The sequence below is a fragment of the Rissa tridactyla genome, chromosome Z (assembly GCF_028500815.1).
Source record: "Rissa tridactyla isolate bRisTri1 chromosome Z, bRisTri1.patW.cur.20221130, whole genome shotgun sequence".
NCBI classification, from domain to species: Eukaryota; Metazoa; Chordata; class Aves; order Charadriiformes; family Laridae; genus Rissa; species Rissa tridactyla.
In genome coordinates, this window is record NC_071497.1 from 19397189 (window position 1) to 19411553 (window position 14365).

At 40.3% G+C, this 14365-nt stretch overlaps 1 protein-coding gene and 1 long non-coding RNA gene across 7 annotated transcripts in view; both read left to right on the forward strand.

Annotated features, from left to right (window-relative positions):
- The first annotated feature begins 214 nt into the window (after window positions 1–214).
- Window positions 215–14365, forward strand: part of DMXL1 (Dmx like 1) — an 84643-nt gene continuing 70492 nt past the window's right edge. For all 6 annotated transcript variants that reach the window (XM_054186658.1, XM_054186661.1, XM_054186659.1 and 3 more), the window contains exons 1-2: window positions 215–418; window positions 10444–10569. In XM_054186658.1, coding sequence (XP_054042633.1) covers window positions 332–418; window positions 10444–10569 — 213 coding nt within the window. In that variant the 5' untranslated portion in view covers window positions 215–331. The remainder of the gene's footprint in view (window positions 419–10443; window positions 10570–14365) is intronic.
- LOC128902920 (uncharacterized) lies at window positions 689–5356 on the forward strand. The gene is made up of 3 exons (XR_008463912.1): window positions 689–1005; window positions 1325–1628; window positions 3233–5356. It is a non-coding gene; the product is annotated as an uncharacterized LOC128902920 (long non-coding RNA).

The window sequence follows — 14365 nt, forward strand, 5'->3', positions numbered from 1 at the left end:
AACCCCGCCCCCGCCCCCCACCGCCCACCCCAGTGGCCCTGAGGGGCCTCGGAAGGGGCCAGGCGCCGGGGGGGGAGGGGGGAGGCGGTCGCAGCCCGGCTCTCGCGAGAGTTCGCGGCGCGGCCGCTGGGCGGGCGGCGGAGGTCGCCGGCAGGGGGCGCTGCACCTCCGTGCCCCGCCCCCCCCGGCCCGGCCCGGCCCGGCCCGGCCCCGCCCCGCCCCGCAGTATGTGCCGCCGCCGCCGCCGCCGCCGCCTCCTCCTCTGCCGCCCGCGGGACGTGGGGCGGCCGAGCGGCAGGGGCCGGCGGCGCCTCCCCTACACCTCCTCGCCATGAACCTGCACCAGGTGCTGACGGGGGCGGTGAACCCCGGGGACAACTGCTTCTCCGTGGGGAGCCTGCATGACCAGCCCTTCACGGTGAGTCCGCCGCCGGGCCCCTGCGCCGGGCTCCCCGGCGCTTAAAGCGGCTGCGTCAGGCGCGGCGGCGGCCGCCGACTCCTGGAGCAGGGCTGGTAGCGGCACTGGTCGCCGCCGGGGGAGGGCTTCCCTGAAAGGCCTGCGGCGCACCTGCCCGCGGCCCGCCCGCGGCCCGGGGTCCGTGCAGAACTTTCCCGGGGAGGCGGTGGTTCGCCAGCCCCGAGGTGCCGGGGGCCGGCCGGGCCGGTGCGGGCGGTATTCGGAGCGAGGCAGGGAGGGAGGGGGCCCCGGGGGCGAGCGCGGTGGTCGGCGGGGAACGGCGGAGGCGGGCGGCGCTGGCAGCCGGGTTTGCCCAACGCAGGAATATGGTGGCTTTGGTAAAAGATTACATAAACGTCAGGCGGGACGCGCGGCGGGCTGCGGACGGGAATTTCAGCGCTCGCCTTCGGTCCGAGGTGTGATTAAAACCTTTCCTGGTCATAGTTGAAGAGGATCTTGAAACACCGTGCCTTAGCGTTAAGATTTTTAGAACCATTTTTGAATTCCCTGTCGGTGTTTATACTTGGAGTGGAGAAAAAACACTCGCAGTATGTCGTAAAGGCTAAAGCCTTTTATTAGTGTTTGTTTTCCTCCCTTTCACTTTTGTTTTGTAAACAGACTTCTGTTGTCCTGCCTTTCTTCCCACCCTCCCTCAGAAATATACCCTTCCTGCCTTGCGTTTTTGGTTGAAGAGGAATGAAATAAGACACAGTAAAGTTTCTCAGTGCACCGTGTTTGAGTATTTTTAACCTTACCTTTTCTGGCCGCCCGTAGTGACAGCATAGCCTGGTTTTAAGTTTATAGGGGAATGATAGAAATGCAAAAATTAAGAAACTTATTTTTTTCTGTCCCGTCTGGTGTACGCAGTTGTATTCAGCTGGCTCCTCGTTGCTTCCCTTAGTGCTTGGAAAGGTGGGGAACAGGCAGCGTTCAGAATGAAGCACCACCCCAGAGCTGCTTCCCCAGAGCTAGGCTGGCTTTGCAAAGTCCCTTTATCTGCAGTCTTGTCCTGTGATGTCCTTGCTTCCAACAAAAAATTCCTCTGAAGAAGTTCATGTTGGAAGGTTTCTTAAACAACAGCGATTGGGACTTCAAATTCCAACTGTGCCTAACTTTCTGATTTTACATACCCAGAAATATTAAAGACCCACCAGTGATGGGAAACCATTTGGTAAGAGACAAGGAGGTTTGCTTTACAGGAAAATGCTAGTAAGCTTTTGAAGTGTGTTCTCGTAAGTTTCACATTTTAATATCATTATTTTTTGAGGGAAATCGAGTTATCAGTGTCACCAAGGTGTTCTCTGCTTGTTACAGCCTAACTTATCAAAAGTGTTAGAGCTCCCCAATGGATGAGAAGAGTAAGAATCTCTCTTTGGGGAGAAAGGAATGATTGGGAAGTGCACTTTTCAGTAACTGTTTCTATGATCTCTTTTTTGCAAGAGCTGTCTTGACATAAATATAGTAACAATGTTTCCTACGGACGAATTCATCTTGCTTTTACCAAGAAGGTTATTAATGGATTTCTTTTCCTCAGATTTAAAACGGGGAGCGGAAATATCCTGGACTGCTTCAGGTTTGGTGTTAGTTTTGGTTTGGTTTAGTTTTGTTGTGGGTTTTTTCTTTGTTGGTGTTGCTGTTACTCATTTTATAATGCTTTTTTGAGTTCATGAGGTTGCTCAGAAGGATTAAGTGAAAGGTACTGAAACTGATTTCTGCCTTTTTGGAAAGCAATGGTGGACTTAACCTTCAGAAAATCCAACAAGAAAAATGGACAATTTTCCCATATCTGAAGTCATTATATAAGCATTAATAAGTATAAATGCTCTTGAATGATATCTTAGAAATGGGAATAAAACGTATCTCAGCAACCTTCTGTTTCCAGTTTTCATGGCTGAGAACTTCTATATAGAAGCTGATATTTCAGGGTTATGTACTGTGCAGGTGGGGTGAGTTACCTTTGTCTGGCCAAAGAACTTTGTCTTTAATACCTTGATTTTTTTGGATATGGCGTTGTTCGGAGTATTGTCTGATATGCTGTACTGAATACTTAAGGTGAAAAGTTTCAAAATATTACAGTTCTAAGGTAAAAATAACAGATTCTTCTCCTAAACTCTGAAAAATTGGAAGTGAAACTAGTTGAAAAGTGCCTGTACCCACTGAATTGCATGCACCTTTTTGAACATGTGCAGTTCTGTTTTAAGATGGTATTTGAGGTACTTGTCCTAGTCGCGTGCAGGTTTGTTGTTCAGGCCTTCTTTTTCTAGGATGTGAAGTGTGAACTGGAGCATGAGCTTCCTTGGAGAGAACATTGATAGAGTTTTTGGCACGTCTCTTATTTATATATAGAAAAAGACTCATAAGCATCAAGATACCATAAGAAGCATGCCTGTTATTTATCCACTGAAAGCAGGCAGTAATAACACATGGTACACAAAATGAATGAGAATTCGGCCCTCAGAAGTCAGAATTTAATTGCTTACTGTCAGTGTGCTTCTCTTGAAATCTAATTATTTTTCATGTACTTGCCCACAGGGGAGTACATCCTTTGCTTTCTTTTGTTGTTTTCACCTCTGAAATATTTAGTAAAAAAGCATTTGTTTAATGAGTTCATGGACATATCACATTGGATACTGTTCTACTAGTTATTACGAAAATTGTATTTTAAGTTATTCGGTAATGAGCATTGATACAACTTCTGTGATTGGTTGGTTTTTTGCATTTTTACTTGTTCAGTTCTACTTCTGTAATATTTTTTTCCTTTTGTTTTTTTCCAAGTATCAGAAGAGGAGGAAAAAACAATAATCACTGTGAGCAATAGCAACTTTACAAGCACAAGTGCCAAGACTGGTAATGGAAGTCACAAAAGAGCGCTTGTTTGTAAGGGTGAAAATTTGGGAGAGAAAGATAAATTGCATGGTTTCTTTCAATGCAACCAGAATCTTTTCTGGACAGATTTCCTCTCTGTGTGTAACTAAATTCACCCTGGACTTGGGACTTACTTTGCATGATTGACAAAACTGTGAACTTCAAATGTTAAGTTGAAAAGCACTTGGAAAATGTGGTTTTTTTGGATCAGTTTGGTCAAGACCACACTGAATTTTCTGAAGATACTGGGTTGTGATGTAAAGGTTTCCATCTTTGTAAAATTCTTTGATATAAAGATTTCCAGCTTTGTAATTTTTTTATAAATAAAAATAGATTCTGTGGCTCAATAAAATTGTTACTTCTCTGTCTAGAAAATACTTAACATTTTCTTTATATTTAGAATTCCATGCATATCTATAGTCAAGAAAATTAACTGACTGTTCGCAAGAGTCACCCAAGAAGTTACACCGTCTACTCCTGCTTCTTGATTATGATTTAGAAAAAGGAAAGGAAACCTTTTTGATACTTCTTTTTTTTTTTCCTCTGTGTTCCAGTTAGCCTATTCTGAACTAAGAAATGAATTGTTTTTTGAACTGAATTAATCTAAAAAAAAAAAAAAAGGATAAGACCTCTTTATATTTCAATGGAAAGTGCAGTTTCACTGAGATTTGGTTCTAAGTGCATGGCCAATCAATTTGCCACTTAAAGAAGTATATTAGTTCAAGTACTTTTGATAGATTAGAAGGTTGGAGTTTTTTCCAAGGATGATGAAAGAATATTTATTAAATTTAATTAATCTTTGTAATGAAAGAAATATTTTTTTTTAAATAAAATATTTAGATGTAATACTTAGACCAGAGTAAGTTTTGATAAGGGGGGTGGGGAGAGACCATGCTAAAATAATAGTGCAAATGTAAGTTTGCGTGGATCAGATATCTTTTTTTTTAATAGAGTAATTCAGAAAGGTACCACGTGATTCATGGTGACTGTTCTTTTTTATTTTGACCATTCTGTGCAAAGGAGAGAAATACAGAAGTTACTGCAGTATCACCCACTTAATAAATTTATTTGCCTTTACTTTTTATCTTTACTTTTCATAAGAATGACTTTTGTGGTGTATTTTTCTTAGAAGAGGAACTGAACAGGGTGGGGGGAATAAAAGGAGTAAGACATAAGGAAATATTCCTCTTCTGCCTGTGCCTATTTGTGTTGCATTTAAGCAGTATTTAGCCCTTGCAGACTGAGAATGTATTATGTTTATGTGCTCAATCCAGCAGAAGAAACAGCTGTATTTAAAAAACACAGGTTTTTCTATTTTTTTGTTAATAAGTTTTGATTCATAGTCAACAGTGCTTTTCCTTGAAATAGCGCGTTTTTTTTTTTTCTTAAACGGGGAAATGAATCTTCCCTAAGGTATAATGGTTGTAGAGGTCATAAAAATACCTGTTGTAAACTTCCACTTTCAAACAAGTGGTAGAAATGTTATTCAGCTATTATAGAATTCCGATAAAATCTTTTATTTGGTCAATTTGGTTGTGAGCCTTGGCATCCTGACCTTCGGGGCTTGCTTCATTTCATTTGCAAGGGACATAAGAACCCTTGAGACCCATCAGTGGTAAAAATGGCCTCGACCTGGCTTGAGGATTACCTCGGATACAGTAACTGAATCAGTTGCAAAACAAAAGAAGCAAAAGATAGTGTGGGTTGTTGAACCAGTAAGCTTCCAGTATAGTTATAGTGGGAAGAGAACATTTCCAGAAAAGTTACCGTGAACTGTTAAGTGTAGTCCCTTGGCCTGCTTCGGCTGGGTGGTTCTGTATGACCTCGGGCCAGCACGGAGTTTTGCATTATCTTTCTAGTGTGTATGTTCATCCCATATATTGCATGTGTTATATATATATATTACTTTATAAATGCAAATGTGTGCACACACATACTACCACGTTCACCTGTGGATAATAGGGCAATTTATGGTGTGTGTACTTGTGCCCTTCATTTAAGAGATGTAGGTTAAATAAAGTTTGTGCAAGATAACGTGTCACTCCTTATGTAGCTGTAGCAGAAACTATAGCAAAAACTTTGTATGGCAGTACATAGAAGAAATATATAAAGAGGGTTGAGTATAAAGGGAAATAACTACTTTAGAGGTGCTGTGCTAAGTAAGAGGTCAAGACCCCTGTTCATTTGCTTTTCTTCTGTTGAGAGTGGAGTCTAATTTGCCCATACCATTCTCTGAGTTGTATATGTCAGGCTTTCAGTTTAGAAAGAAATGAAATAGTATAGACAATTATATGAACTACTTTCTATTAAAACTGACATGCTTTTAAAGCACTGTTATTGTCAACATATCTGTTAATATTTTCCAAAGAAATATGATTTTAGAAGTAAAAGCTGAAATCTGTTTAAAAGAATGGGTAGAAATTGTGTGAAACCCCTGTACCACATGCAAAATCACATTTATTTTCACAGGCCTGAATCATCTTTCACTTCCTAATTTCAGGTTTGTTTTGTTGTGTCAACAGCTAGTGTTCATGCAGCTTGAACTAGTTCTACCTTGTTTATTCGTGTAAGAGAAGAACAAAGCATTGTTTAATAAACATTCCAAGAACATGATAATGTCAACATTATCTACTTGTCCCATTGTGCAAAGACAACTTTCTTGTAAATATTCTAGGACATTCATAAGGTGAAAGGCTTTTATGGCTTGCCAAAATCAGATTTAGAGGCTCTGCTTGCTTTAAATGGCATCTAAGGGTTTTATTATTTTTTAAAAATAATTATTTAGGAATTCTTTCCTAGTTGAACTGTATGGCAGCATTTTGTGCCCCCTCCCCCCTCAAAGACCAGGTGATATAGACAAGAGTATAGATATGAGAAATGCTTATGCTCTGAAATTGCTTCTTGCCCTACACTTAATAGAACACTTGAATTACCTTTTTTTCTTAGTTTCAATAGCTCATAAAAATGCAATCTCAGTAGCTTCTGTCAAAATGAAAATGAGTGACATGTGAACTATTGTGGACAAGTCTTGCAGTAGAAGGCAGATAAAGTTGAGTGGTGGGCAGAATTCATTTCTGTTATATCTGAGAGACTGTTATGGTACAGAAAGTATCCCTTAATCCTGAGTACTGACTTCTGTTATACTATGCTGAAATACCTCATGCAATTTTCTGAGGTGAAAAAATGTAACTGTAAAATTAGTCCAGGAGTTAGTTTTGTACTCTTGTTTTAGAAAAATGTCTTCATGGGATACTACTGCTTAGAAACTTCATTCAGAACAGGAGTCTGGGTTCCAGGGAGTTTGTATGAGGATGTGACTTCGCTGCACAGAGACAGTCTAATGGATGAGTTGCAGTGGGGACGGCAAAAAACCAAAGGAAGGACACCTTAGGAGGTGGGGAACCCTAAAGCTTCCCTTCCAAAGTGTCTGGTCAGTGTGAAGCATAATGGGATTGGGATGGTAGGCAACAGTAGGAAAGGGAGCCTGCTGCAGTTTCATTGCCAGACACCTTAGGTACCTTCTATTCAGACACTTTTTTTCTCTGAAATATATAGCTTCCTTCCCCTCTGCATCCCATGCCTTTTGTCTTTGAAATTGTGGTTCTCCTGCAGGCGAACATTGACTAAACGTCAAAAATAACTTCCAAGTCGTCATCCTTCTGCTTGGCTGTAGTTATATTTGGAAACTCTTTGAAAATGCTTTTTTTTCCCCCCTTCCTACCTCTTTGAGGACAGATCAGCTCTACAGGCTTATGAGCTAGTCAGTGGTTCTACAGCTTATTGGGGATTGGGAAGTCAATGTGAACAAGTATGATGTAATCCATCTGAATAGGCTGATGTCAGAAGTGATTCTTTTTTCCCCAAATGCAATTTTTTTTCAGGTAATGTGGAGAATTACCACAATGTAAGGATGGGATGACTATATTTTTCTTCCAAGGATCGGATTTTAAAAGAACACTTCTCTCACCCCCACCCTGGTCTGGTTTCTTGCAAGTGCACTTCTAATTAATTGTTAGAACTGAGAACTGCTAGGATAAGAAGATATTCCCCAATTCCCCTTCAGAAAGTTCATCCCCAATTTGACAACCTTTCTTTTTTTTTTTAAACATACAGCATATGAAGTTGGGCAGGAAATGAGTATTAAACATAAAATAATAGCCATGTTTAAATATAGCAAAAGGGAGGAGGAGCTATAACTCTCGGACAAGAATTTATATTCATAAAGGGAACATTTTCATGAAACAGCAAGTCTAGGATGTTTGCATACCTCTTTGAGCTACTGCTGTCCAGCACAGCCTGCATCAGCAGGAGATAGCCTGAGTTCTGATACTATTTTAAGTCCTTCGTCCTGATACATTGATGAATGTAGCAGTTCCTAAAGGGTCCAGTGTGTAGTATTTGATAGTTACTTTAGAGTTCTACCAGTGCAAAATGCCAAGTGTACTCAGGATTCAAGATTCAAGAAGGACGTCGACCTGTTGGAGCAGGTCCAGAGGAGGGCCACAACAACGATCAGAGGGCTGGAGCGCCTCTGCTATGAGGACAAGCTGAGAGAGTTGGGGTTGTTCAACTGGGAGAAGAGAACTCCGGGGAGACATTATAGCGGCCTACCAGTACCTAAAGGGGGCCTACAGGAAAGATGGGGAGGGACTTTTTACAAGGGCATGTGGTGATAGGATGAGGGGTAATTTCCTCAAACTAGAAGACAGTAGGTTCAGATTAGATATCAGGAGTAAATTTTTCACTATGAGGGTGGTGAGACACTGGAACAGGTTGTCCAGAGAGGTTGTAGGTGCCCCATCCCTGGAGGTTTGGATGGGAATTTGAGCAGCCTGGTCTAGTGGGAGGTGTCCCTGCCCATGGCAGGGGGGGTTGAAACTAGATGATCTTCAAGGTCCCTTCCAACTCTAACCATTCTGTGATTTTTATTTTTTTTTTTCGGTATGTTAAAACTGGTCAAGTTCTTGATCCCATTTAAATGGTTAGTTTATGAACTTTAGGATGACTGCTAATGGTATGTGTTACTGCATATGCTGGTGCTTGCTCACCGTGGTGGAAATACTGTGGTTTTGTGACGCTACGTGATCTCAGGCTTGCCTGTGAAGCTAGAAATGGAGAGAACCAGATGGGAGAAATCTATTCTAGTAAGTCTGTGAGGTGCTGATGAGGCCTAGAGGGGCATACAGAAGAGCAGGTGGTCTTCATACAGTTTTTGGCACTTCAGTCTTTTAAAGACGATTTTAATAAAGCCATGTTCTGTCTTTAAAGTGAAGCACTTTTTCTTTTTTTTTTTTTTTCCCCTTCCTTAAAATTGCTTCCATGTGGAACGCTATATTCAACAGAATGGCTCTGGGAAAAATTGTATATATGGTACTTCTGAATAACCTTTGCCTGGTGGACTAGGGTGAGTCACCAGGTGAGATGGTTTTTAACTAAAGAAAAAAATGTTGTGTGAGGAACAGGTCCAAAGTTCATGTAATTGCGGTATCAAAATAATCACTTTAACATTTGAACAAAGAGTAGGACTCAATCTCCTCTTTTGGAATGAGTTTTAAATGAGGCTTTGGAGCCTGTGGTTTAATATGTCAATTTGTAATAAATGCTGCTCTTTTGACAGGAGGAATTACACTGCTTAAACCTCTTCTTGAAGCTGAAGAGGGGACAGGTCAGGAAAGGGCTGAAAAAGCTGGCTAATAATAAGTGATCATAAACAAATATATGGCTATATTTAGTCTGCAGAAGCATTCTGGACAGAATTTTCAATTATCGGTTATTTTAAGGATGGCTTCTCATCTGCTGGTTGGAAAGGAATAGCTGAATATTGGCTGAGAATGTTGATCACAGTCTTCTGGGTAGGTTTATTTTGTGAAATATCACCAAACCCTTTGTAGGGAAAATTGTCTTTTGACCAAAATATCCATATTTTTAAAATTTATTTCAATGTATGTAATGGTATGTTAGTCTAGGTCAGGCTTGGCTAAAAGTACTCTTTCATGTGAAATGCCTGGAAACATGATCCTCAGATTTCAAATTTGTAAATCTAACATGCAATATTACTGCTTTTTTTCTTTCAAGTCAAAAGTGGTTTTACTTAATATATGAGAAATTGGTAGGGTTGGTTGTAAGGCATGATCATTTATATCAGTATACGGAAATCTTCTGTTTGCGGCTTTTGTGAGACTGTTCTGTTCTTGAATCTTTTGGCCAACTAAAATGGCTTTTTGGCCCTGTTACTGTTCTCTTGCACTCTAACAGAACACTATTTTTTGTGCTCTTAATTTTGTTGCTGCTTCCTGGCTTTAACATTTTAATAGACGTGCATTCCTTGTTCTAGGACTTTCATCCTTGAATGCTATATTCTTACGCTTATTGAATGATTCTGCTCACTATTGTTTCCACAAGTTTCCTCAGTGTTCAGTCTTTCTCTCCATTTTATTCTGTGCTCAGTTTCTAATAAAACTTGCATAGAAATAGGAAGAAATTTTGACATTGCAGTACTCAATCAGTTGGCTTTGTGAATGTGCTAGATATATCAAATTACTTAGTGACAATATAAGTTTAAGAAAAAATCAAATTAATCAATGGAATGCAAATAACAGGAGACTCAACAAGTCTGAAAGCACAGCTTTGCTTTTCGGTAACTAAGCTTCATTCTGTTACCCCCTTGCATTTTTACTTTACTAAATTCCTTAGTAAACGCTTTGTATCATTTTAGCTCCTCAGTTCTGTTCCCCCTTTTCAAAAATTTATTTTTAAATGCCTCTGTCCTCAGTCTAGAAAATATGTAACTCTTTCCTACTTTGCATGAACTTTGTTCTTCATGCTTTTTCCTTTCTCTTAGATGATTTCATAACTCCAGTCTTTTTTGCCTCTTCTATCTTGAACCACTGTTTGTTATGCAAGTGTTGTGATGCATTTCTAAGCATGGAGGGATGGTAATTTGCCACTTCTGTTGCTTGATTTAAAAGGTAGACATCTGTTTGATCTCTGCAAATACGTCTATACTTCTCTCCATAATGTTCTACTTGGATAGGGTACACGGGCTATGCTGTTTCTTACTTCACTGATATGCCAAAAATAGCTAAGCTTTACTTAATTATTATTTCTTTTCTGTTTTTTAGGCGTATGCATCAGGATGTGATATTGTGGTATTGGGGACTGACTTTGAAAGATTACAGATAATTCCTGGAGCAAAACATGGAAACATTCAGGTGGGATGTGTGGACTGTTCAATGCAACAGGGGAAGGTACGTAAAACAGCGTTTCTAGTAACGTTCTGTCAATGTCACGTTAAGCACCTCCTTGAGAGCATGGATACTTGCAAGTTAAAGCAAATACACAAGAGCGAATAGTAAAATGGCCAATTGCTTCATGTCTTTATTTGTGGAAAGCAGCACAGTGAATGTGAAATAGTAACCATAGATATGAGTTTGTAGAAGATATGTAGGGCTGCACAGGAAGATACAGATACACACAGGGCTGCGTAGAGGAGATAGCAAGAATTTGACTAAAATGAGTAAGGTGGAAGCAAAGGTAATTTATTCGCTGTGGCTTCACGCTACTGGGTGTGTCATCAACATGCTTTGAGATGTTAGTGTGTGGCACCAACTGAGTGCTTCCACAAAAATCACTTTCAGGTCATCTGGAAAAATGACATCGCTTTCAAGCAATTCATAAAGGCTTAAAGCTGCTTTGGGACATGGTTTTGCTTTCTTGAATTCTCAGCTTTTCATTCTCTTATGTAGGTAAACTGGATCAGAAATCTTGTATTTTAGACACTACGATGTTTCAAGTCCTTTTTACAGAGGTCTTTCTTATTTGTTCTGTCACAGTAAAAAAACAAACAAAAAAAAAAAACAAACAAAAAAAAAACCAACAAAAAACCCCAAAAACAAACAAACAAAAACAACCAGGTAACTTTATTCATTGGGATACCACAGCGTGCTTAAGCTATTCACAGACACAGTAGGAACCGTGTCTGGGTACAGATTGGCTCACCTAAGGGTTTTTTTTGTTGCTTTCTTTAGGTCTGTCCTAGTAAGGAGGTAATGTGAGCCTTCTGCTCATCAGTACAAGCCTTATGAGCTGCTGAGTGCTTTAGTTACATTCTGGTGTCCATCTTGAGATGAGACTTCTGCATGGAAACCAGTTCGTGTTTACATGTGAAGTCTACGATGGTGATCCCCAGGCGTTCTCTGTTCATGCTTTTTAATGTTTGAGTGATGAACACCTGCAATGGCAGTGAATACCATTCACTAACATAAATGAACATAAATGAAAATGAGGAAACGTTCTCCTCTGTCTCTGGTACCTTGTAGCCATAAAGATTGCATGTGGGTCTCCATTGGCTGCTGTTAACTAGAAAGTTTTTTTGAGTTCATTGGCTGTGTGTTAACAGATGGTGAATTACACATGCGGATCACATATCACAGTTAATCTTGTAAAATTTTTCTGCAAATTTGCAAGGTCATCTTGACTGCACAACAGCAGTTCTGCATGCATTTAAATGACAAACTGTTCTTGAAGTGTAAATTAGCACAGATAAATATATCAAATGATCAAACTTAGATCAAGCTTTAAAATTTTTTCGTTTCTTAAGTAGACCTGTGTAATCATTTTGATTCTGACAGTTGGTGTTGTTTGCTATTAGGAGTTAGGCTATAGAGGTATTTGCAGGGTGCTGAAAGTATTTCAGCAGTGAATGGCTAGGAATCTATTTATGGACCGGACTGATCAATGCATTTCCAGTTCACTGTTGCAAGGACAGAATCTCTTCTTACAGCTTCTACATCAGTATTGACACACAGATCTCTCTTCAGTTTACGTCCGTATTATTCTTTATTGTTTAAAATCTGTACGAAGAACCAGAGTGCAAATAATTTAGCTTATTTAGGCTGCAATTTTGAACCTTTCTAGAAAGCATCTAGTTATAATATGTAGTTTATGAATTATGTACCTTTTTAATTTTTTACTTTATGGAGAACTGCTATCCAGCATTTTCTTAATAATAGCTCGCCTTTACTGTCTTTGAAGGATCTCCATCTTTCTCCCTTTGGATGACAGGATTGGTTTGTAAGAGCGTTATTTTCTTGTTACAAAAGTAATGAGTTGAATTTTTTCTCCATCCTTGCCCCCTGAATCTAATTCTAGTTTATTGGGAAGCTAGTGCCTTGTGAAGCTACTTTGAAGTAGCAGTAGCTTAGAAGTTCATGTATGACCCACCTCTCCCTTGGCTTTCAAGGGTGGGGGGAACATGGCACCATCTTTTCTCTTCCTAGTCTAGTTTTGGAGATAAGCTTAATTCTCTGTCTCCAAGAATGAGATGAGAGGAAGAAAATGGATGAAAATTTTTAATCATCCCAAGAAAGCATGTGTGTATATGTTTATATTTACATATGTTTGTATGTGTTTGTATACATATATATAAAAAAAAGCCTTTTTAAAAAGTCTCGCATGGATTTGCAAGGACTAGTTTCTGAAACAGGATAATTTAATCTTAGGCAACTGAATCCAATCTTCTGCCTCTGGTTGTAGGCAACTTGGTAATCAGCAATTTATTTGTAAGTGGGTACAGTACTTGATCTTCTCCCACACAATATAAGCTACAAGCCTTTTTCCAATTCCTCTAGCGAACATAAGAATTAAGGTCAAAACTTTTAATGATGACCTGACAAAAATTTGTTTTTGTGGTTTGGCTTGTACAAATAGATAATAGAGTAGAAAAAGATGGTCCTAGCTTCAGATCATTTGTAATGTTTAATCAAAGTTGTTTGCATCATGGCTGGTGACTGCAGTGTTACAATGTATATGAAGAGTTTTCTTTATGAAACAAACTATTTTGCTGATGTCAAAGAAAAATGTAGGTACTAATTAAAAATTTAATTTAGTTTACATGCTAACAGGTTGCCTGTAGAAAATTGGCAAGTAAAACCAGTAAGTCTGCTGTTTGGTAGTAAGTGATAATATAACTTAGTAAGAGTTACAGGCCTTTTGATGAATGAGAAAAATGTTGGGGATTTCTATGCAATGTGGAGGCCTGGTGGAGAAAACTATAAGTGTATCAAGAAACTGTTTGGATTATACTGAAACTCCATAAAATTATTACCTGATGCTGCCAGTTGTATTCTTAATTTGGACAAAGTGGTGAGAGTGGTCAAAGTTGCTGCCCCAAGGACTGATACTTTATTCTTATATGGCGGTGCAAGAATTATGGAGTCATAGAATAGTTTGGGTTGGAAAGGGCCTTTAAAGATGATCTAGACAAATCCCCACCCCCCCTGTTGTGGGCAGGGACATCTATCACTAGATCATGTTGCTCAAAACCCTATCCTGACCTTGAATGGTTCCAGGGATGGTGCATCTACAACCTCTCTGGGTAGCCTCTTCCAGTGTCTCACCATCCTGATCATAAAAAAAATTCTTCCTTGTGTCCAATCTAAATCTACTTTCTTTTTGTTTAAAACCATTACCCCTTGTTCTATTGCTACAAGCCCTGGTAAAAAAGTCTTTCTCAATCTTTCATGTAAGTCCCCTTTAAGTATTGAAAGGCTGCGATAAGGTGCCCCCGGAGCCTTCTGTTCTTCAGGCTGAACAACCCCAACTCTCTCAGCCTGTCCTCATAGCAGAGGTGCTCCAGCCCTCTGATCATTGTTGTGGCCCTCCTCTGGACCCGCTCCAACAGAAGCATGTCTTTTTTGTATTGAGGACTCCAGAGCTGGATGCAGTACTCCAGGTGGGGTCTCACCAGAGTGGAGCAGAGGGGCAGAATCACCTCACTCACCCTGGTGTCCACCATGCTATTTGATGCAGCACAGGATATGATTGGCTTTCTGGGCTGCAAGTGCACATTGCCAGCTCATGTTCAGTTTTTCATCCACCAGTATCTCCCCTTTTCCGCAGGACTGCTCTCGGTCCGTTCATTCCCCTAGTCTATCTTGATACTGGGGATTGTGCAAGGCGCAGGACCTTGCACTTGTCCTTGTTGAACTTCATGGGGTTCACATGGGCCTATTCCTCAAGCCTACCAAGGTCCCTCTAGCTGGC